General features: G+C 39.8%; 1 protein-coding gene and 1 long non-coding RNA gene across 3 annotated transcripts; both read right to left on the bottom strand.

Moving 5' to 3' along the window:
- Positions 1-1875: 1875 nt before the first annotated feature.
- LOC149749474 (protein TASOR 2-like) lies at positions 1876-11022 on the bottom strand. 2 transcript variants are annotated; one of them, XM_089908619.1, is made up of 3 exons: positions 10740-11022; positions 7559-7801; positions 1876-3797 (listed from the first exon to the last, which is right to left on the bottom strand). In XM_089908619.1, the coding sequence occupies exons 1-3, from the start codon at positions 10945-10947 to the stop codon at positions 2968-2970; spliced, it is 1281 nt and encodes a 426-aa protein (XP_089764745.1). In that variant the 5' UTR covers positions 10948-11022; the 3' UTR covers positions 1876-2967. The 2 variants fall into 2 exon arrangements, with proteins under 2 accessions (XP_089764745.1, XP_089764746.1); XM_089908620.1 differs by having other exon boundaries at positions 1878-3797; positions 7559-7723.
- A 5471-nt stretch (positions 11023-16493) lies between these two features.
- Positions 16494-23666, bottom strand: LOC149749475 (uncharacterized). The gene is made up of 3 exons (XR_016392568.1): positions 23553-23666; positions 19860-19963; positions 16494-16732 (listed from the first exon to the last, which is right to left on the bottom strand). It is a non-coding gene; the product is annotated as an uncharacterized LOC149749475 (long non-coding RNA).
- Between the last annotated feature and the right edge of the window lie 1102 nt (positions 23667-24768).

A 24768-nucleotide genomic window follows, 5' to 3' on the forward strand; every position in this document is an offset into this window, starting at 1 on the left:
ACTGACCTGAGCAATTGGCAGGGAGGAGCTGAGACTTGGTTTTAAGGGGACACGACTGGCCAGATACAAAGCGTAGAAAACTCTTGATGGCACACTCATTCTGAGAACAGTTCTATGACCCTCCCAATCGTACTGTGGCTGATAATGTTGGGCCATAGTCGTGAATCTCACCATGCCTGTGCTCTTAGTGAAATGAAAACTTTGATAATCCTAGTTTGCCCTAGAATAGGGAGTGGTACAGGATGTGTGTGCACCTTTAAAGTATGGGTACAGTATTCAAGGAGATGACGGAAACATATTTCTAAGTATATGCTATAGAAAGTGTTAGGAATCGTTAATTTTAACATTCTACTTTCTACTTAATACTCTTTCATGTTTGCAAGAAAATCATTCCTAATTGGACATTACTAAAGTAAGTTAATATATATTACCACGACCGAAAATACTTTATAAGAAACTAGTGTGTGTATAAATATATATGTAATAATTAAAATCTGCCTGACTAAACATAAATACTTTCTTATTCTAAGGTAGTGATTTTATGTATCTCTTTGAGAATAAGATGAAATTTATGAACCCCATCCTCAGAAAAAGAACGCATACACACGTAACATATATTTTATGTGTACACATATAAACACACACATATGTGCATATATATACATAAATACATCCACAGAATTAGACACTGAGAAACAGCTAGAGTGTCCAGATCTGAGTCTTGGCCGGACAATTTACTATGTGCCTCCAGGCCATTCTGTACTTCTCCATCCTCAGTCTTCTCACCTATAAGATGGGTGGCACGGTCCTTACCTCACCCGGCCGTGTGAGAATTAACTGAGCTAATGCGAGTGAAGGGCTCAGACCAGTCTCTGGCCCACAGCGTTCCACCAGTCTTCATTCTGATGAAGATGAGCATCTGCAGACACTCACAGACCCTCTGAGGCTCACCCCTGGACCTGCAAATCCCCACGGAAGCCCAGGTACAGAAACTCAATGTTAACACAGGCACTGAAGGTGCCCAAACCCATGTAAAATTATTCTGTAATAAATCTGCTCTGAAAGCTTAAAAAGGCAGGTATTTTGTCAATCCATTTACTTAGAATCTTGATACAACTTTTTAATTTGCTCCAATTAAAATTCGATTATCAGGCTTCCCTGGTGGCGCAGTGGTTAAGAGCCTGCCTGCCGATGCAGGGAATACAGGTTCGTGCCCCAGTACGGGAAGATCCCACATGCCACGGAGCGGCTGGGCCCGTGAGCCGTGGCCGCTGAACCCGCGCATCTGGAGCCTGTGCTCCGCAAAGGAAGAGGCCACAACAGTGAGAGGCCCGCGTACCGCAAAAAAAAAAAAAAAAAAAAAAAAAAAATTCGATTATCCGTCCTATCAGTTGAGAACAGTGAAATGAAACAAAGTGTATTTTTCATATTTACAAACAGTTATCTGCAGACTATGAGAGGTCTGGCATTTTATTTACTGTCTCAGGATTTGTTTTCTGTTTTGGTGGTACGCGGGCCTGTCACTGTTGTGGCCTCTCCCGTTGCGGAGCACAGGCTCCGGACGCGCAGCCTCAGCGGCCACGGCTCACGGGCCCAGCCGCTCCGCGGCATGTGGGATCTTCCCAGACCGGGGCACGAACCCGTGTCCCCTGCATCGGCAGGCGGACTCTCAACCACTGCGCCACCAGGGAAGCCCTCAGGATTTGTTTTTAAAAATATTTTTTAATATATTCAATTTTAGTTTCCTTTAAGGTTTATCAAAGATTTTTTATATTTATTATTACTGCATTTGATCCATAAACACTATTATAGGTAAACAGAATAAGTATTATTCACCTCTTTTAAAAGATAATAAGCTCAGAGAACAAGTAATTTGCCCCAAATCATACAACTGAAAAGCTACATAATTATGGTTGGCTCCCAGATCATCTGAGGCCTACGATTTTTTTCCTCCTTTTGTTTCTTCAATCAGGATGGTAGATAAGCTCCACCTGCAGACAATCCAGACTTTGTAAACTAAGTTTCTGGCATTCTAATCCTTTACATAGCTAGAGAATCCACTTTCCTAAAAGAAACCAATGCCTTGTTATGAATGTGATTTTACGTACAAAAAATATTTCTTCAAAAATAACACCAGCATTTACAGTATTCAGCTTTACCTACCTCATTATTACAGGAATAGATGAAATTCTGGCTTTCTGGGGTCTCTGGATGACCTGCTGTTGCAAACATTTCTTTCTGTTCATTCTGCACCCAAAGCTCCAAGCCTCTCACAGGCGGTGGTTTCATGAAAGGAAGCAGGGGGTCAGTGATTGGGAAGGACACTTTGGCAGTAGGACCTCTGGGAGCCTCATTAGTCTCCAACAGAGGGTCTACGGAGCACCTTTCCACACCGGAGGACTCTTCAATTTCACTGAATTCAAACGATTCTAACGTGCTATTTATGCACACGTATTTTGCTGGGTTGCTGTGTTCTACTACTTTTCGGGATGATTGTATGACTTTGTTTTGATTGCTATAAAACAGAGCTACCCACATATGAAGTAAAAGCTTCACTTCTTCCATGGTATCTGGTAAATCAGTATTCCAAGGCCTGAGATTTTAAAGAAAGAAGAAACCAAAATCATTGAAAATGACTATTTTAGTTGATTATCTTATAAGTAAGTGCCTTAATTATTAACCTTAGTTTTTGTGTTCATTTTTATTTTAAAAATTACATGAACATGAAACAATGAGTAAGATAAAAATGAAGTTGATATAACAAATAATTACAGTGAATCTGCTTGGTATTATTCCCAAGTTACTGGATTTTACACACTTCCTTCTCCCTCCCCAGGGTTTAGCACAAGTATCCCTTCTCGCTACATTTATCTCAACAGAAAAGTTCATCCACTTTCATCCAGGGTCACTCCCACTCACCCGTGTAGTGCTCTGACTACAGTCTTCTCCAGGGGGTTGTTGGTATACTTACTTGCCGTCTAAGCTGAACACGTAATCTGCTTCCCATACGAAAGTGACCTTAAAGGAGCCGTCACAGCTGAATACGGCACGAGAGCGGCAGAAGTCCTGCAGGCTGGAGGGCAGCACCCCGCTCCTGCGCCTGAGCGCTGGGGCCTCGGAAAGCTGCTGCAGTGGGGAGGTGACCTGCTGATGCCGAAATGGCATCACTTTCCCCACTGGGGTTCCCGCTTCAGGGCCTTTTGTGCCATTCTTGGCAAACGCAGGGCCTGGGGCCCCTCTCTGCTGTAGATGCTTCTTTGAATGTTCTGCAAGGAGCAGGGCATAGGAATGCTCCACAGCAACGACAGAGCTTTGGCTTGCGTCGGAACTTTCTAGGGTTTCCTCGGGCAGTGCTGACTGGGCTTCTGCAGGGGCCTGAATGCCAGCAACCAAGCTTTCTTCCTCCTGGCTGACCGTGGGGTCTGATGTCAGATTACTCTTATCAGAGGAGGGCTTGGATAACGGTCCACCTTTTTGACTTTTAACTCCTCTATGATATTCATGGTCTGATGTACCACGCAAAGAATGTTCTTTAGAAAGCAAAACATCGTTCTGTGGCAATTCAGAGGAGCAGGGCAAGTTTCTGGGCTCAGAGGATGGTGTGGTAGAGGTAGCAGCGCTTAATGCAAGATCAGCCAACATATTTAGGGCCTGGGAGTCACAGTTGACAATGGAGTTTTCAGGTGGGTCTTCTGGAGCCACTGTGATATTTTCTGGTTGAGCTGTACTTATGCTAATAACATCTTCTCGACCATCTGAAATTTCTGATTGAAGCTGTGAAGAAGTTTCTCCTTTGGCTTCAGCATAAAAGAAAAAAAGACACATAACACTTGATTTCCATAGAATTAATTCTTTGTCATATTCCTATGGTTCAGTGAAAATCAACAGTTAAGTCAACATATTCAAGAAAAACCTCTTGATATGTTGCATAAATTGTATGTTAAATTTTTATTACCAGAGTGAGGTCTTGTCCAACTTCCTGATGTATTATAATGTATTTACCGAGGAACAAGTCTTAAGGAATGTGCATATTAATTTAAAAAGAAATCACCCTTCAAAACTGCATGTACTCAGGCTTCCCTGGTGGCGCAGTGGTTAAGGGTCTGCCTGCCGATGCAGGGCATACGGGTTCGTGCCCCGGTCCAGGAAGATCCCACATGCCACGGAGCGGCTGGGCCCGTGAGCCGTGGCCACTGAGCCTGCGCGTCCGGAGCCTGTGCTCCGCAACGGAAGAGGCCACAACAGTGAGAGGCCCGCGTACCGCAAAAAAACAAAAACAAACAAACAAAAAAAACCTGCATGTACTGACCTACACACAAGGCATACTGCTCAGCTAAAGAAATATACAAAGAGAAAAAAACAAAAACAAGAAAACAAGACTCCTGCCCTCAGAGAGCTTACAATCTAGTGAGAATCTAAGAATTTCTAAGTTTAAAGTGTATATTATAGAAGGTTAATGTACTTTCTTAGAAATCATTTCTCTTGGCAAGTTATTAGAGAAACCACCTAAGTTCAAAATAGAGATGATTTTTAACCGTACTGATGTTTAATTATAATACGTTACGATACAAATAAAAAATGAGAAAAGTAAGAATATTCAGAATCGCCAATTAATTTCAAGTTTTAAAACTTCAGTTTCTGCATTAAAAACATTTCCTCTCTATTCTATCTGCAAAAAAGCAAATCTCCTCATCTACTGATAATTCTCCTTACAGCAGGTACTCAAATCTACCCACTGGCATTCGGTCAGAAAACTAACATTCTCAGGTGGTTTACTTGCCTTCTCAGGACTTTGATTCAGCCTTTTAAAATGTGATTATCATGAAGGACAAAGTTCTCAACAATACTGGGCAGTGAGTCCCTGTAGCAGGTGGCTGGATGGACAGAAAAGCCAACTGTGCTCCTCTTTATAATTAGCAGTAGCAGGTCTGAAATAAATTACTAACCTGTCTGCAAAGCCCAATGACAGTACATTTACAGAGAAAACTCTGGCCTATGAGGTCATCAAACAGAATGACAAGAGTGTGTGTATGGTGAGGAGGGTAAAATTAATCAACCACTGCCCAGTTTTTATTTAAAATATCAAAGCCCAACGGGGTGAGGTACGAGAAAGTGGCCCAAAGAGGGCTGTCTCGTGAACCCTCCGGGTGTACTGGAAACACATTCATTTTAGGATCTGATGTGTTTACTGACACTAAGTTCATTCTATCCTTAAATACTATGGTTCTTACACTGAGTATCACTATGAGGAAGGTCGAATCTAGAGAACACTGTATTGAGTCAAGAAAAAGGGTTCATTTTCATATGTGTCATTTCAGGTAAATCATTTAATAACTGACTTGTTAGAGGTTTTCAATTAATTAAAAATACAATACTGATCATCTATCTCTTTTAAGAAATATAGATAAAATGATGCCAAATAAATTATAAAAAATTAAAGAGTTCAGTAAATAAAAACTATATTGAAAACTTTAAAAAGGACAGAAAACCATTAGTTTCAGTAACAAAATGATTGAGCCTTCTTAAACTCTGATATTTCAAGTAAAAGAAATGAAGTGGATTAGCATGGGTGATTAAGAAATAAAAGAAAAAATTAACACATTATTTAAAAGGTGGTAATCTTAAAATTTTAACTTGGAATGTGGCTGCACAATATATACAGACACTTGCAATACAAATCGCCCTATTTCTGAATACCCATTCTGGAAACTTTTCATTTTCTGGGCTCACTTTTCTGCCAATGCCCAGTTGCACACCTCCTCCCACTAATCGATTAGCCTACAAGTATATAGAAGCCAATTCAGCACAAGGAATTCTAATGACAAGGCTGGGAATACAATGCATTATGTATGTATCTATACTCATCCTGTTTACAAACTAATTGGAAAGACAGGACCAAGACACACCAGATGATTGGAAAATAGTATGAATTAACTCTTTAACGTTCTCAAAAACCCAAAAAAGAAATGGAAAAAAAAGGAGAAATGAGTGCAGATCAGAGCATCAGGAAATGACTCCGGGTGGACTTAGCTGAGCAGAGGGGACTGCACAGGAGTGACAACAGGCGTGGTTCGTGTGGGTGGCACCATGTGCCTGGCAGGGAAGGCACGCATTGGGAAACGGCAGGAGAGAAATGTGCACCCGTGGGTAAGACCACCTCGTAACTGCCTGGGGAGACAAGCAGAGAGTCTGTGTTGGGTTTGACTCTCTACAGGTTGTACGGTGATATGACTGAGGAGCTTTCAGAAAAATCTTCAGCCATAAACAACATTAACGAAACTGAGGAAAGGGACTTCCCTGTGGTCCAGTGGTTAAGACTCTGCGCTTCCAATGCAGGCAGTGGGGGTTCGATCCCTGGTCAGGGAACCGAGATCCCACATGCTGCAAGGTGTGGCCGAAAAAATTTTTTAAAACAATGAGGAAAGAAAAAACCAAGCTCATCCATAATACCATCACCCCAACAAAACAAGAGTCTTTCCCTGAATTCCACTAAATTTGAGGCTTTTAAAAAACCTAAAGGTAGATGAGAGAAAGTAGAATCATGAGATTAGACAGAAAACTGATGGAAATACAGAGATATGAGGAAATGAAGGTTTTTCTAAACAAAAAACACCACCACACATACAACACAGTAGGACTCAATACCGAAGATACTGTAAAATGTATAGATTTTGCAGCTTGGTGGAGCTGCACTCTACTCAGAGAGACGGGTGTGAAGAGGGACATGGAGCTGGGAGAAAAGTGAGGTCCGCGGTGATGAGGGAACGTGCCAGCAACGAGGAGGTTCCAGCAGGTGGAACACGGAACCAGCAGTCAGCTGCTGGCTCACAGAAGGAGACTTGGTTATTCACTTCCGCACAAGTAGAAGTAGAAAAGTAAAACTGCTTTTAAAATTAATTTAATGCCTTTTGAAACCAAATACAGGGGCTTCCCTGGTGGCGCAGTGGTTGAGAGTCCGCCTGCCGATGCAGGGGACACGGGTTCGTGCCCCGGTCCGGGAAGATCCCACATGCCGCGGAGCGGCTGGGCCCGTGAGCCACGGCTGCTGAGCCTGCGCGTCTGGAGCCTGTGCTCCGCAAAGGGAGAGGCCACAGCAGTGAGAGGCCCACGTACCGAAAAAAAACAAGAAAAAATACAAGTGAAATACAGGATTCGAGATTACTGACTGCTTTGAACCATGTCTTTACAGTTCCCTCTGGACAAACTTATAATATCTTCTATAACTGATTATGGTCCAGAAAAATACTGCCAGATGCTACTTGCTTGTGAATTTAGTCATTAAAAAAGGCCATTTATACTTTAACTCTGCTAAACAGTTCATGTTCAGGCTTTCTGCAGAATGAAAAGTAGGGTCTATTTAGTGAAGGTATGAATCTTGGCACTTTCTTATTTATTCACAATGGGAAACCAAGTTACTTGTCCTGTCAGTGTCTGAACTAAAGAAGACCACAAGAACGTGACAGATTTCAACTGATCTTATACTGTTTCAATATACTACTTTATAATCTCGATTAGTCTGTATTACGGTGCTGAAATTTACAGGAAGAGGACTTCTTACCAGGTTGTGGCTGCTTTCTGATTCTGGGATTCTGATTGCCTTTTACTATATTTTCCCTCTGTTTTTGTGGAGAATTCTTCACAGGTGGCTCAGCCCTTGGAACAGTTTTGACTGGAGATGTCTCTCGTTTCCTTGCCCTTTTAGCATTCGTTGACCCTGGAACAGCTTTAGAAATAGGAGCTTCTTGGTTTTTCCAATCCAATTTGGTTGTCTGTACATACTGTGCAGTCAGCACTTCAGCACCTTATGCAGAAAAGACACCGTTTTCTAAGGGGTAGGGGGCGCACATATTTATCAGCATAGCTTTCCTTTGATTTGTTTTGGGGGGGAAACTTTAATAATGGGGAATAAAATATAAAATTGGGGGTATTTCATTAAAAGATTTTTGAACTTGCTAAGTGTTGGTCTATATCCCTAATTAGGATTAGGAGAAAAATATCAGAGTAATAACTTTATAGAAACAAGGCATGACTTAATTTTTAAAAAAGATTCCATAATCTTTGCTGACTGATGTGGCAGGTAAGGCTGAACATGCTAGTTCACAGCACAGGGTGACGGATAATTCAATTTACACAAAAGCGACACAGCTCCCATAAAGCCATATGGTTAAAACCATGATCACACTGTAGAGAAGAGACTGTAGGTTCACAAAGAGCCATCTTACATATTTTCCTTCACTACACCTAAATATCAAAGCTTTAACACTGCCTGAAAAATCATCTCTTAAGAGAAGACAGAGGAAGGTACATTGAAGAAAGTCCTCTTCTGATTTAACTTCCTATAAATCTATTATAATTGCTCATTTCTCTTACAAAATGCTCAGCTTTACTTCTCGCAGGGAAGGAAGGAAAGAACTAAAGGTGGGGGCACATGAGGAGAAAAAACTATTAACAACCTGCTTGTATCACACGCAGAAAGTGTTTCAATCCTTTAAGAGTTAAAAAAAAATGTTAATAAATGTTCCCTGTGAAAACGTTTTCCCCATTGACTATATAAAATAATCACACGTGTGAATGTTTGCAAATATTTTAAAATCACGTTATATGGAAAATACTATTTCTAATTGATTGAGAACAGAAAACATATTAAACAGTTTCAGAATGTGATGGTTATTAGTGAAATGTAGAAAAGAGACCAGTTTCATTTTATTCTTTTGAAGGTTAGAAAAATAAACGGTTTTTTAAAAAAGCTTTTAGACTCTCTTAATGTTGTACATTTCCCTGGGTCTAATTATTTTCTTCCCTACTAAACTATCAAAGGCAATAAAGCAGCAGTTTTGTTTTTAGAGTAAGACTTCTGATTTTATACTGGTTACAATTTCTAAAATTTTTAGCATAAAAAAAGGCAAAATATAAGTCAAGCAGGAAAACTGTTAAGACTAAATTAAGAAGAGAAAGAAAATAAGATGAGATGATCAAGACTAGGGGAAGCGTAACATCTGCACGGGCGGGAGGGGAACATCTCTCACAACCTAGGTCCTGCGAGGAAAAGGAGAAACACGAAACAGGTGACCCTGCACGGACTGCCCTGCTTATTTGCATCACTCAATGACATGTTTCTCAAGCTGCATGCAATAACCCATGGGTGTATTATAAAATAAACTTAATGGGCTGCAACCAGAATTCTTTGTTAAATGAAACAGAAGATATCAGATTGTATTACACATAGTTAGGGTAAATGCTTCCTGAAATTTCTGTTTCAGTAATGTATGAATTTGTGTGTACTGGACTACAATATACAATGTATTTCTTTTCTATTTTTTTTTGAGCTTTTGTGGTATTATATTTAGTCATCTTGGCTGGTTTAATCACATCGTTGTTGTTGTTCATTTTTTGGCCACACTCTGTGGCATGTTGTGTCTTAGTTCCCTGACCAGGGATCAAACCCGTGCCCTGTGCACTGGAAGTGTGGAGTTGTAACCACTGTACTGCCAGGGACATCCCTAAAACATATTTCTTATAGTGGATGAAATTAGCACACTTGAGAAACAGTGACAACATATATGTTGAATTATAGGTAATTTATTTAATACCTTTAAAATGGTTCATATAGAGAGAAACCCAATATGGTTGGCCTGGAATTTGTGAGGAAATGTAGAGTGTGAGTTGCTGCTTCATACTGCCGTTCTCTCTACCACCCTCCTAAACACACACACACACACACACACACACAATTTCTCAAACTATAATTGGCCAGAAATAACTACTTGTTAAACCACAGGGTAAAATCTTAATTATCTAGGATCCTGGGGATCCACACACCTCCAGTGTTTCTTCTTTAGGCATCAGAATTTTAAAATTCAAAATACTATAGATAGGGTTGGCAAATTTTTTCTGTGAAGGGCCAGACCTCAGTCACAGCCGCCCACCTGTGCCAGCACAGTGAAGTACAGAGACAACAGGTAATGCCTGAGGGACCCTTTGGCCCAAGTCTGCTCACCTCTTCGCTAAGGGGTCATAGAGCATAAGTTCCCTAGTTTTAAACAAAATACACCACACATAATCTGAGATGACTCTAAGCCAAAATTGTGTTATTTGTCGTGCTCTGTTCACTGAAGTGCATTTGACTAACATTAAATGGCTCTGGACGCTGATTCTCCCTCAGTTTTCAGGGGGCAACAAAACCACTTGAGGAACTGTTTCAATATATATGTCTCGAGGCCACTGGACCTTGTTTCAGTAGGTCTGTAGTAGGATCCAGACGACCACTTTTAAAACACACAAAGGATTAGAAATTCTGCCCCAGGATGCTCTAGTTCTGGGAGAGTCCAGGCACTTTCCCCCCTCTTTAAACACGTTCAGGCTATCACTTATCAGTTTTTGCCATCTGTTCTTAGTGTGCCTGATTTTAGCAGATCCTCTTCTTCCACTCGAATTTGTCCGAGGACAGTTCAGAAACTGAATGACCTTATTTCTTAGACAGGTAAGTAAATAACTGAGTGATGATTTGAGCAGTTTTACAAGTGAAATACAAGCTTTTGGTGGGTGGGCTTTTGTCCTATTTCTTGATTTTCATGTTATCTAGATTAGCGCTTCTCCAACTTTAGCATGCACACAGATCACCTGGAGAGAGCTAACGGACACTGTCAAGCTACAGTCCAGGATGGTCACACAGGAACAGGGTTAACACACAACAGTTATTACTAATTGCTCATCTGAAAATCCATACAGACCATGCTTACCGTTTTCTCTTTTCTGACGGAACTTGAGAGTTGTGCGAGAGTCTGGACGCTTCTTTGCTCCACCACGAGTTCTTCTGGGAAAGGGACGGCACAACTTCACCCTTTTACTCTGTACCACGGGCAGCGTGCCTGCTTTTCTCTTACGCTGAACTCTCAGATTTGATGCGGGACTTAATGGGACCAGAGTTCCCTGCCTTGTTTTAAACATCTCTTCAGAATTCTTTTGTGTTTCTGTTTCTTTTCTTACTTCTGCCGCTGAGTTGTGAAATTCAGCACCTGGAGTCATAACTAAAGAAAATCCAGCATCACAAATTCCATCTGAAATACCTTATTTCTTGGACAGGTAAGTAAATAACTGAGTGATGATCTGAGCAGTTTTACAAGTGAAATACAAGCTTTTGGTGGGTGGGCTTTTGTCCTATTTCTTGATTTTCATGTTATCTAGATTAGCGCTTCTCCAACTTTAGCATGCACACAGATCGCCTGGAGAGAGCTAACGGACACTGTCAAGCTACAGTCCAGGATGGTCACACAGGAACAGGGTTGACACACAACAGTTATTACTAATTGCTCATCTGAAAATCCATACAGACCATGCTTACCGTTTTCTCTTTTCTGACGGAACTTGAGAGTTGTGCGAGAGTCTGGACGCTTCTTTGCTCCACCACGAATTCTTCTGGGAAAGGGACGGCACAACTTCACCCTTTTACTCTGTACCACGGGCAGCGTGCCTGCTTTTCTCTTACGCTGAACTCTCAGATTTGATGCGGGACTTAATGGGACCAGAGCTCCCTGCCTTGCTTTAAACATCTCTTCAGAATTCTTTTGTGTTTCTGTTTCTTTTCTTACTTCTGCCGCTGAGTTGTGAAATTCAGCACCTGGAGTCATAACTAAAGAAAATCCAGCATCACAAATTCCATCTGAAATACCTTATTTCTTGGACAGGTAAGTAAATAACTGAGTGATGATCTGAGCAGTTTTACAAGTGAAATACAAGCTTTTGGTGGGTGGGCTTTTGTCCTATTTCTTGATTTTCATGTTATCTAGATTAGCGCTTCTCCAACTTTAGCATGCACACAGATCACCTGGAGAGAGCTAACGGACACTGTCAAGCTACAGTCCAGGATGGTCACACAGGAACAGGGTTGACACACAACAGTTATTACTAATTGCTCATCTGAAAATCCATACAGACCATGCTTACCGTTTTCTCTTTTCTGACGGAACTTGAGAGTTGTGCGAGAGTCTGGACGCTTCTTTGCTCCACCACGAGTTCTTCTGGGAAAGGGACGGCACAACTTCACCCTTTTACTCTGTACCACGGGCAGCGTGCCTGCTTTTCTCTTACGCTGAACTCTCAGATTTGATGCCGGACTTAATGGGACCAGAGCTCCCTGCCTTGCTTTAAACATCTCTTCAGAATTCTTTTGTGTTTCTGTTTCTTTTCTTACTTCTGCCGCTGAGTCGTGAAATTCAGCACCTGGAGTCATAACTAAAGAAAATCCAGCATCAATAAATTCCATCTGAAATACCGTACTTCTTAGACAGGTAAGTAAATAACTGAGTGATGATTTGAGCAGTTTTACAAGTGAAATACAAGCTTTTGGTGGGTGGGCTTTTGTCCTATTTCTTGATTTTCATGTTATCTAGATTAGCGCTTCTCCAACTTTAGCATGCACACAGATCACCTGGAGAGAGCTAACGGACACTGTCAAGCTACGGTCCAGGATGGTCACACAGGAACAGGGTTAACACACAACAGTTATTACTAATTGCTCATCTGAAAATCCATACAGACCATGCTTACCGTTTTCTCTTTTCTGACGGAACTTGAGAGTTGTGCGAGAGTCTGGACGCTTCTTTGCTCCACCACGAGTTCTTCTGGGAAAGGGATGGCACAACTTCACCCTTTTACTCTGTACCACGGGCAGCGTGCCTGCTTTTCTCTTACGCTGAACTCTCAGATTTGATGCGGGACTTAATGGGACCAGAGCTCCCTGCCTTGCTTTAAACATCTCTTCAGAACTCTTTTGTGTTTCTGTTTCTTTTCTTACTTCTGCCGCTGAGTCGTGAAATTCAGCATTTGGAGTCATAACTAAAGAAAATCCAGCGTCACAAATTCCATCTGAAATACATGGAGACTGAGGACAGCCTGCCAATAAGTCTAGTGCAGTAGATACTTCCAAAATGTACCCATTAGGATTTGAAGAATAAGATCTCAACTGAGTTAAAGACTGTAAAGGGCACTTTTCAGCTGGAGGAGTCAAGTCAAAACCACTGGACACTTTGCCAAAGAATGCAGTCTCTTTAATTCCATCCTGAGAAGCAGCAGTCAATGAAGGACTTTTGTCCACCTTGTACAGTTCTTGGAGATTATGCTTTACTAATGTGTTTGGACAGATTCCTTTTTCAGAAAATGATTTCTTTGCTTCCAGCAGGGCACAATTAAGGGCAGGTAAAATAGGTACCACCTTCAATGAGATGTCATCTTCAACTTTCAAGTCTTTCAGCCCTAAAATATATACACATGTATTAAAAACCCAAAGTTCTTGTTTTTTCAAAAACATGCAGGAAAAAACGCTTTAGATTACAAAATTACAGGATGGTTAAATATGATACAGTGTTTCAAATGGTAATCTAAATAGCAATTAATAGAAGACTTATGGATGCACTTAATGAACATATATTATCTCCATATATATGAAAACACGCACACACAGAACCAAAAAAGAGTCACTCAGATGGGATCACCAGGTGAGAATGAAGAAGGCAGGCCCGCCTGCAGCTCCATCTCATCTGACCAGGAGCCCAGCGTGGGCTCAACGCACCGGCATTTAGAGTTGGCAGAATTACTTTTCTATTCTCATCTTCTGCTTTTAAAATGTATCTAATCTGTACCTTATATGACCTACTTCAAATTCTCTTAAGAAGGTAGTCACAGGTGCAAACTTTCAGTTATAGGATAAATAAGTACTAGAGATGTAATGTACAACATAATAAAAAATAATTAACACTGCTGACGTTACATATGAAAGTTAAGAAAGTAAATACTGGGACTTCCCTGGTGGCGCAGTGGTTGAGAATCCACCTGCCTTTGCAGGGTACACGGGTTCGAGCTCTGGTCTGGGAAGATCCCACATGCCATGGAGCAACAAAGCCCGTGCACCACAACTACTGAGCCTGCGCTCTAGAGACTGCGAGCCACAACTACTGAGCTTGCATGCCACAACTACCGAAGCCCGCGTGCCTAGAGCCAGTGCTCTGCAACAATAGAAGCTACCACAATGAGAAGCACGTGCACTGCAATGAAGAGTAGCCCCCGCTAGCCGCAACTAGAGAAAGCCTGCAGCAACGAGGACCCAACGCAGCCAAAGAAGGAAAAAGAAGGGAAATACTAATAGTTCTCATCACAAGGGAAACAATGTTTTTTCTATTTTCTTTAATTTTGTATCTATATGATATGATGGATGTTCACTAGAATTACTGTGGTAGTTGTTTCATAATGTATGTAAGTCAAATCTTTATGCTGGTAAACCCTAAACTTATATAGTGCTGTATGTCAATTATATAATATCTCAATAAAACTGGAAGAAACTAGAGTTACAACACAAACCAGTTGAACTAAAAGAAAGTAAACCCTAAGTAACCCCCAACTCTCATGGTAACTACTGCTATATATTTCATCACCTTCTCTAGCAAATGCAATTTTTTAATATTATGTAACTAGACTGACTAGTCTGTATTTTACTTCCTCTCCCTGGTTCACTCTCTGACTGAAATGCTAATTTTTCAGCAACTCAATAACCTAAAGGAAAAGAGTACAGGAAAAAAGAGAAAAGGTCAGGTCACTGAGAAATAGGTAATAAAATCCTAGAAAATGTAATTTATCAGTAATAAAAAACCCACAGATAATAAAGACCTTTGGTGCCTACTAAACTGAAGTATACCATTCTTTTTAACGAAAAAGTAACTGCAAAATTAAGAAACACCTAGCTGAATACATTTATACTTGAGCAGGTATCAGGAAAAGAATGGCAAATAAAAATAAATGGGAAAATGTGGCTAGCCATTAAAATAAAAATTCCTTTCTCTGCAGTTCATTTAGATAGTAAAAGGAAAAATAAAACATGACAAAGTTCTTATGTACTGCTAACAGTTCACGATAAAGCAGCAGTTTTCTAGACAACTTCATTATTTCAAGAATTTGGAAAGGCAGAAGTCAGAACGATTTGTAACAGGCTATTATGAAATCTAAGAAAAAGAACTTTTTAAGTCTGCTAAGCGAAGAGTCACTCAATTTAAAACAAATAACCACAGCACTGAACATTTCTGAGTGACCAGAAATAGAAAAGTGTCTTAACGAACTAGAGGAGGCTGTGAGCATTGAACACAACAATCCAATGTTTACTCAAAAAGAAATCCTGTGCTGTTCAACCCCAAATGGTACAGGAACTAATGTTTCTTATTCAGATGGTAGTGTACACCTAAAAATAAGAATAAAGGCAGAGCTCCTGCATACGGAGGGAAGCAGTGGGGGAACAGAGCTGGAAGCCAGCTCAGACTCAGCTGTTTGACCTTGGGCAAGTTTAAGTTTCAGTTTCCTCATCTTTGAAATGGTCACAATAAAAATACCTATTAAGGGCTGTGAAATCAATTGTGCCTAGCAGAATATCAATGTAGTAAATGCTTGAAAAATGCAAGCAGCTATCGCCATTATGTTATTATAACTGGTAATATTTTGCTTATTCCAAACAGGTAATGCCAGCAGTTCTCTGCTTTGAGTAGCTGAATACAATTTAAAAACATCAATTAAAAAATTTTTTTGGATTGGTTGTAGCTTTATAAATACTATATACAAATCATGTTTAAACATACACAGTGTGATTATAAAACAATGAGGAAAATTTCCTCATATGACAAAAAGAAATGACTCATTTACTTTAATTTATTTATTTGCTCAGCAAGCATTTATTACTTTTTAGGTGCCTGACATTGCTAAGCAGTAGGGATGCAGTAGAATACAAGAAAGGCAGGCATTAAATAATTATAAAAATAAATATTTAAATTATATTGGTGAAAAGCCTAGGGGTCCTCATTGAAGGAAGAGTGGTGATGGGAATAAATAAAGTGATATTTAAACTGACACCTGACAGCTATGGGTAAGTGGCTAGACCAGCACTTCTCCTCCAATTTTATTCATTATCTACCCCCACCAAAGACAGCCTTTCTAGACTTTGTTTCCTAACTGCCCTCTGAAATTCTAATACCACAGATATACTGTATATCTATTTACAGACTGCAGGAGCAATATTTTTTGCCCCTAGCAGGCAATTCCTGGTTCTGGCTTGGGGGGCGATCAACATCATCTGATCAGGGGGAAGGAGACAAGTAGTCCAGACAGAGGGAAGTGCTTCTGTGAGGACCTTAAGTCCTACTGACGGGGAGACTATGATAAAACCAACTCCCAGCTCTTGTTGTTCAATAACAAATGAATCCAGTTTTGGACATGCTGAATGTGAGGACCATCTGAGACATTTAAGTAGAAAGAAATGTCCATAGGCAGGTGGATATCTGAGCATGGAGCAGACAGGAAAGGATAAGCCTACAAAGAAAGGAGATGAAGGATTAACCAGGGAGAGTAAAGGAAGAAAGTTATTTAAGAGAAGAAAAGAGTTACCAGGGTCATATGCTGCTGAGAGTTTAAGATGAGGACTGAAAAATGGCCCACAGGTGCAGTGAACTGCCAGTCCTGGTCCTTACCTGCTGACGGGGATGAATGGAATAAATGCAACCCGTGAAGACCCATCTGCTCCTCTCCAAAACCTACACAGAATGAGAATCAGAAGAAACGTGAGGTTGCTGATCTTATACAATAAAAGTAAACATACTGAAAAACATTTATTCAAAAAGTTGTTCTTACTTGTTTCTGACATTAAGGCTGACGACGTAAGTAAAATGAAAAATTCTCGATCTTCTAAGCATTTGACGATTGCCTTAAACATAAAATAGCAAGAAAGAAGATTCAATTCCTCTCTCCTTCTCCCTCTACCACATTCTTCAGTGATTTTTAAGCTCATGAAAAGTTAAAGAAAAAAATTCTTGAAATGTCAGTATTTATGGGAATCAGGACAATTTTGTCCCCAGTATCAGAAACTGCAAGCTCCTTAGCATTCAAGTAATCTTGGCCTTGTTATGGCTACATATAATAAATAACTAGAACATCATGGGTTAGTTTTAGGATAGTGTTCAATTACATAACAAATCAATCAGAAACAACGTCTTTCATTTTTTTTCATTGACATGTTGGACATTTCATACTGCTAAGTAGCCGCTCTGTTCCCATTTAGCCACTACAAATTCAAGGTCAATCAGACCTTTGATTAACATGTTAAGCTCATTTTAATACAAAACATATCACAGAATCCTGGGACTAGAAAAACTGGAAGATACCATCCATTAAAAGAATCCTTTCTACAGCTTCCTAAGAGATGAGTAATAAAAGGAAATAACATCATTAGGTCCCCTGGTTATAAGAAATGCAGATGAAAATAAATACTTCTATTTTCCCTCTACCACAGTCTTCAGTGGCATCTTCTGTCATTCTAAATCACAGAGATAACAGCTCTTCTTCCCCATTAGTCACCATTTCAAAAGCCTATATACCCTTAACAAAGATAAAATTCAATGTCATACAATAATTTGTCAGTTAAAAAAACAGAATAAAAGATACCACTTTATAAAGTGATAAAACATACTTCAAAACTTGACAGGTCATAAGCCTACAAATATGATAAATCAATAAATTATTCAACAACTCAAGTATGAAAAAAAGACTTCTTTTCTAATTATTTATTGGAACTAATTATGAGACTGAAACTTCACCCACAGGAACAATCACTATTGTGAGTCTCCAAACATTTCTATCACAGCCCCTATGCATTGGTTGGTTTACATTTTTGTCTCCTATAGTCTTGTAAGTTCCTTGATGGCAGGGACAATTTGTCTTTTTGCTTCTGGCACACAGTAAGCACTCAAGAAAGAATTACTGAATAAATGTATCAACAGTTATATATACCCATATCTTTGGTATGTATCAGCAAACAGATGTAATTCTTGCTTTATCTTTTTATCGGTGTAAAGAGTAAAAGTGACAATAATTAGCTACATTATTCTGAATTTTAGTTTTGTAATATAGATGAAAGTAAAATCCTATATCTGCTTAAAACTGTACATTCCTTTATTCCAAAATATGTGCACGTAAAACAAATATGTAGTGTATCTTATTAGTCTCTCAAATTATGCGCTGAAAGGGCTATATAAAATTCCTATTTTAACCTTTGTGGGGAAAAAAATCATAGAATCTTTGAAATATCTACTTCTAGCCTTTTCCATTCACACACAGAAAAATCCAGCCATACATGTCTTTACCACCTTTTAAAGAAGAGACCTTCCTCAGTACTGTTCTTGAAGTCCAGTGTTGTAGGTACAAGGGACATTTACTGCTCGTCCACTATACACCAGGCACCAAGGTGTCAAAGATGCTTAAGACATGATACCTACCCTCAAGGAGCTCGATGTCTAGGTAGGGAGACCGATATGTAAAGATTATTCATTATAAAATGAGGCAGGAAAAGCAGCCTGGAGCACTGAGAGCGAAGGACCTTATGTGATAAGTAATTTCTGTTAAGTAATTAACACACAAACTGTGAAGTAAAGCTGGGCACCGAGTCTCCTGAGTTCAATACCAGAAGCACTCACAAGTAGACCCTTCACTAATGCATTTTCTCAAAGTATCTTTGAACTTCCTTCCTTTGAATTTCCAAATATAAAATGAACTACACTACTTCGAAAACACATAGCCTGTAATCCCAGTCGATACTCAGTGGTCACCTGCTCAGCCACTGCACCTCCTTACTGCAGAATGGGGGCCCTGACCTCGCACCCAGTTCTGGAAGGTGGGCTCTGAGTGGCCTGAACTAATCAGTGTGGGCCATTCCCTTTCTAGTTGCTGCTGAGAGACATGCAGATGATGGAACTGGTCTAAGGACAGAAGCCATGGTTTGGAGGACGGGTTCTCTCTGCATGCAAAAAGGAAGCACGCAGCCCTGACTGGCAGCCTAGGACAGAACTATTGCACAGAGGAGGGAGAAGCTGAAAGAAAAAGAGTCCTGAGCAAACAGCACTTGAACTTGCTTTACCATCTAAAACTCAAAAGTAAGCCTATCAAAACTCTTTATTGTTTAAGCCAGTCTGAATTTCTGTTACGTGCAACTCAAGCATCTTACCTGACACTTCCCCCAAGGCAGCTCACCTATCTATTCTGTTAATTTACCGGTTTCATACTGTCTACTATGGGGATAAGTCCGTTGTGCCACTAAAGGGCTGAGCAGACTTGTTTGCTCACTTCCACCATGCACACTGTTTCCTTTGGGATGTTTGGGAATCACTCACTATAAGGTCAGCATCTACTCCTATCCTCAGACCGAGGAGCCCTGGTTAACACAGTGGAGAGGTCTTTGGATGTTACATATTTCTCAGTAGAATCGTGCTTTTCTACGCTATGAAAACAATAGAAGCAGCAACTTTTTCTTCTTTATACACCTATGTGTTGACAAGGGTCACTTTTAAAGAAATATCCCACAAATCAATCTCCTTTGATTAATGCAGAAATACCAGGGATCTACTCAATTCTTCCATCATAAAACAAAAACAACAACAAAAAAGGATTTGAGAAAAACTGTCCTCCTATACTTAAAACCAGGAGTATGAACTGACTAGTGAGACACAGAAAAAGTAAACTAAGATACAAAGGGGATGAACATGTTAGCCAATAAATATCATGTCAATAAATATTAAATGATAAATATCCTCTTAAGGGAATTTCCTGGCGGTCCAGTGGTTAGGACTTGGCACTTTCATTGTTGTGGGCCCGGGTTTGACCCCTGGTCAGGGAACTAAGATCCTACAAGCTGTGTGGCGTGACCAAAAAAAAAAAAAAAAAAAAAATCCTTTTGAGCAAGCTAAAACAATTCAATCTAGGCAGAGCCAACTAATAAACAGATATCAATTTCTCAATTTAAGGAAAACATAATAATAATATTTTAAACTGATGGTTCTTACCAATTGCTCCCTTTTAATGTACTCTGTTAGTTTATCTACTTTTTCCCCTTGTTTGTTGGATAGTTTCACCTCATACATATTGAAGCACATATCTTGGCAACAGACTGTGGAGAAAATCAGAAACACAGAACATTTCCTATTTTAAAATGCTATTGTGAAATATTCCGTTTCTCCCTAGACCCACCGTGTGGCTGACATGGTTGGTCTTGGTGCTCCGGCCTGGTGTCAGGCCTGAGCCTCTGAGGTGGGAGAGCCGAGTTCAGGACACTGGACCACCAGAGACCACCCGGCTCCATGTAACATCAACCGGCAAGAGCTCTCCCAGAGATCTCTGTCTCAACGCTAAGATCCAGCTCCACCCAATGGCCAGCAAACTCCAGGGCTGGACGCCCCACGCCAAACAACCAGCAAGACAGGAACACAACCCCACCCATTAGCAGAGAGGCTACCTAAAATCATACTAAATTCAGAGACACCCCAAAACACACCACTGGACGCAGCCCTGCCCACCAGAAAGACAAGATCCAGCCCCACCCACCAGAACACAGGCATCAGTCCTCTCCGCCAGGAAGGCTACACAAGCCACTGAACCAACCTTACCCACTGGGGGCAGACACCAAAAACAAAGGGAACTACGAACCTGCAGCCTGCGAAAAGGAGATCCCAAACACAGTAAGTTAAGCACAATGGGAAAACAGAGAAATATGTAGCAGATGAAGGAGCAAGGTAACACACCATCAGACCAAACGAAGAGGAAATAGGCAGTCTACCTGAAAAAGAATTCAGAGTAATGATAGGAAAGATGATCCAAAATCTTGGAAATAGGATGGAGAAAATACAAGAAACGTTTAACAAGGACCTAGAAGAACTAAAGAGCAAACAAACAATGATGAACAACACAATAAATGAAAATAAAAATTCTCAGGAAGGAAGCAATAGCAGAATAACTGAGGCAGAAGAATGGATAAGTGACCGGGAAGATAAAACAGTGGAAGTAACTACCGCAGAGCAAAATAGAGAAAAAGAATGAAAAGAACTGAGGACAGTCTCAGAGACCTCTGGGACAACATTAAAAGCACCAATGTTTGAATTATAAGGATCCCAGAAGAAGAAGAGAAAAAGAAAGGGTCTGAGAAAATATTTGAAGAGATTATAGTTGAAAACTTCCCTAACATGGGAAAAGAAACAGCCAGTCAGGTCCAGGAAGTGCAGAGAGTCCCATACAGGATAAATCCAAGGAGAAACATGCCAAGACACATATTACTCAAACTATCAAAAATTAAATACAAAGAAAAAAATCCTAAAAGCAGCAAGGGAAAAGCAACAAATAACACACAAGGGAATCCCCGTAAGGTTAACAGCTGATCATTCAGCAGAAACTCTGCAGGCCAGAAGGGAGTGGCAGGACATATCTAAAGTGATGAAAGGGAAAAACCTACAACCAAGATTACTCTACCAGCAAGGATCTCATTCAGGTTCGATGGAGAAATTAAAACCTTTACAGACAAGCAAAAGCTAAGAGAATTCAGCACCACCAAACCAGCTTTACAACAAATGCTAAAGGAACTTCTCTAGGCAGGGAACACAAGAGAAGGAAAACACCTACAAAAACAAACCCAAAACAATTAAGAAAATGGTACTAGGAACATACATAGCGATAATTACCTTAACTGTAAATGGATTAAATGCTCCAACAAAAAGACATAGCCTGGCTGAAGGGATACAAAAACAAGACCTGTGTACATGCTGTCTACAAGAGACCCACTTCAGACCCAGGGACACATACAGACTGAAAGTGAGGGGATGGAAAAAGATACTCCATGCAAATGGAAATTGAAAGAAAGCTGGAGCAGCAATTCTCATATCAGACAAAATAAACTTTAAAATAAAGACTATTACAAGAGACAAAGAAGGACACCACATAATGATCAAGGGATCAATCCAAGAAGATATAACAACTGTAAATATTATGCATCTGACATAGGAGCACCTCAATACACAAGACAAATGCTAACAGCCATAAAAGGGGAAATCCATAGTAACACAATAATAGTAGGGGACTTTAACACTCCACTTTCACCAACAGACAAATCATCTAAAATGAAAATAAATAAGGAAACACAAGCTTTAAATAACACCTTAAACAAGATGGACTTCACTGATATTTATAGGACATTCCATCCAACAACAACAGAATACACTTTCTTCTCAAGTGCTCATGGAACATTCCCCAGGATACATCATATCTTGGGTCACAAATCAAGCCTTGGGAAATTGAAGAAAATTGAAATCGTATCCAGTATCTTTTCTGACCACAACTTTATGAGACTAGATATCAATTACAGGGAAAAAAACTGTAAAAAATACAAACACATGGAGGCTAAACAACACGCTACTAAATAACCAAGAAATCACTGAAGAAATCAAAGAGGAAATCAAAAAATACCTAGAGACAAATGACAATGAAAACACGACCCAAAACCTATGGGATGCAGCAAAAGTTCTAAGAGGGAAGTTTACAGCACTACAATCCTACCTCAAGAGACAAGACAAATCTCAAATAAACAACCTAACCTTACACCTAAAGCAATTAGAGAAAGAAGAACAAAAAAACCCCCAAAGTTAGCAGGTGGAAAGAAATCATAAAGATCAGATCAGAAATAAATGAAAAAGAAATGAAGGAAACAATAGCAAAGATCAATCAAACTAAAAGCTGGTTCTTTGAGAAGATAAACAAAATTGATAAACCATTAGCCAGACTCATCAAGAAAAAAAGGGAGAAGACTCAAATCAACAGAATTAGAAATGAAAAAAGGAGAAGTAACAACTGACACTGCAGAAATACAAAGGATCATAAGAGACTACTGCAAGCAACTATATGCCAATAAAATGGACAACCTGGAAGAAATGGACAAGTTCTCAGAAAAGCACAACCTTCCGAGACTGAACCAGGAAGAAACAGAAAATATAAGCAGACCAATCACAAGCAGTGAAATTGAAACTGTGATTAAAATTCTTCCAACAAACAAAAGGCCAGGACCGGATGGCTTCACAGGCAAATTCTATCAAACATTTAGAGAAGAGCTAACACCTATCCTTCTCAAACTCTTCCAAATTATAGCAGAGGGAGGAACACTGCCAACCTCATTCTACGAGGCCACCGCCATCCTGATACCAAAACCAGACAAAGATGTCACAAAGAAAGAAAACCACAGGCCAATATCACTAATGAACATAGATGCAAAAATCCTCAACAAAATACTAGCAAACAGAATCCAAGAACACATTAAAAGGATCATACACCATGATCAAGTGGGGTTTATCCCAGGAATGCAAGGATTCTTCAATATACGCAAATCAATCAATGTGATACACCATATTAACAAATTGGAGGATAAAAACCATATGATGATCTCAATGGATGCAGAAAAAGCTTTTGAGAAAATTCAGCACCCATTTACGATATAAACTCTCCAGAAAGTAGGTAGAGGCGGAACCTCCCAAGAACTGAATCACAGAGCTACTCTACACCTTTCACAAAAGACCCTTTTAAGAAGTACTTAAGGGAAAACAGAAGTAAGAGGGCGAGAGAGAGAGTGCACATGCACGCGTGCATGTGTGTATGAAAGAGAGGGTGGAAAAGAACTGGAACAGAGCTCAGGACATGCAGTGTACCATGACATCTGAACAGACCTTTGTGCTCCACGTAATTCTGTTTTCTAAAAGCAGCTTCTGGTAGTCTGTTTTTCAAAGACGACACTTTCATTACATACTTAAACTCTAGTTCGTGTGGTCTAAAAAACAAAATAACAATATCATGTAATGTAATAAACACTGAAACTACAGCTTCATAAGTTTTGGCTTTCGAATATAAAGCAAACAAAAATATTATAACCACAAAAATTCTTAAATCTATAAACGCCAGATCAAATAATGTACATATTCATAAATATTATAGATTTTTGAGTATGTGACCTCATAAACCATGGTCTGCAAATGTGTTCCCATTTTCTGAATGCATGCATTTCTGTTATAACCAAAATATCCAGACATGTGGAAGAATTATGCATATTGGAACGAGAATCTTCTAGAAATTACACTACGTAAGAACTTTTGATAATATGGGACTGCTGACCATGCAGTGCCACAGGATGAACCGCAGCCAGACTTGCATCATTTCCCCTGACTACCTTTTCCTTCTTTAAAACTCATTTTTAAATACTTGCAGACTTACAGATGCCTCCTTTCCCCCCAAATACTTCTTAATGTGTACCCTTAAGAAAAATATTTCCTTATATAACCACAAAACAATTAGCAAAAATCAACAAATTAACAATGATACAGGACAATTTTTTAACCTACAGACCTCATTCAAATGTTGCCAACTGTCTCACTAAGGTCCCTTGTAACAAAAGAAGGTACTTTTTTCTGGTTCAGGATCCAATCCAGGATGCCACATTGCATTTACGTATGTCTCTTTAGTCTCCTTCAGTCTGCAACAATCTCTGAGTCTTTATCTTCAGTGACCTTGATATTTTTGAATAATATAGACCATTTATTTTGCAGAATGTCCCTCAATCTGGGCATGTCTAACCTTTCTTCCTGATTAGATTGGCAGGAGCACCACAGACTGATATCGTGTTATTCTCTGTGCATCGTATCAGGAAGCACATGATGTTTATTCCTCTCCTGGTGACATTAACTTAACCACTTAGTTAAGATGGTCTCTGTAGCTTCTTCCATTGTAAAGTCTTTATTTTTTCCTTTGCGAGATATGTAAATACCATCAAACTTTCACCTACTACATCAAGCCTCCACTGATTATTATGATGTTGCCAAAATGTGATTTCCAAATTCCATCGCTCTTTCTATACCTATTAGTTGCACTCTACAGTGAGAAAGAACTTTC

Source organism: Delphinapterus leucas, chromosome 3 (genome assembly GCF_059928025.1).
Source record: "Delphinapterus leucas isolate spDelLeu-1000000601 "Yukka" chromosome 3, BTC_Dleu_Yukka2, whole genome shotgun sequence".
Lineage (NCBI taxonomy): Eukaryota > Metazoa > Chordata > Mammalia > Artiodactyla > Monodontidae > Delphinapterus > Delphinapterus leucas.

What these genes read in the sequence shown, in the direction of transcription:
- LOC149749474 (XM_089908619.1), bottom strand. Translation starts at nt 10,947, where the DNA reads ATGTTTAAAACAAGGCAGGGAACTCTGGTCCCATTAAGTCCCGCATCA. An exon ending in CCGTCAGAAAAGAGAAAACG is followed by an intron (nt 7,802 to 10,739) that starts GTAAGCATGGTC and finishes TTTCTGCATAAG; the next exon opens with GTGCTGAAGTGCTGACTGCA. An exon ending in CAGAAAGCAGCCACAACCTG is followed by an intron (nt 3,798 to 7,558) that starts GTAAGAAGTCCT and finishes TTTATGCTGAAG; the next exon opens with CCAAAGGAGAAACTTCTTCA.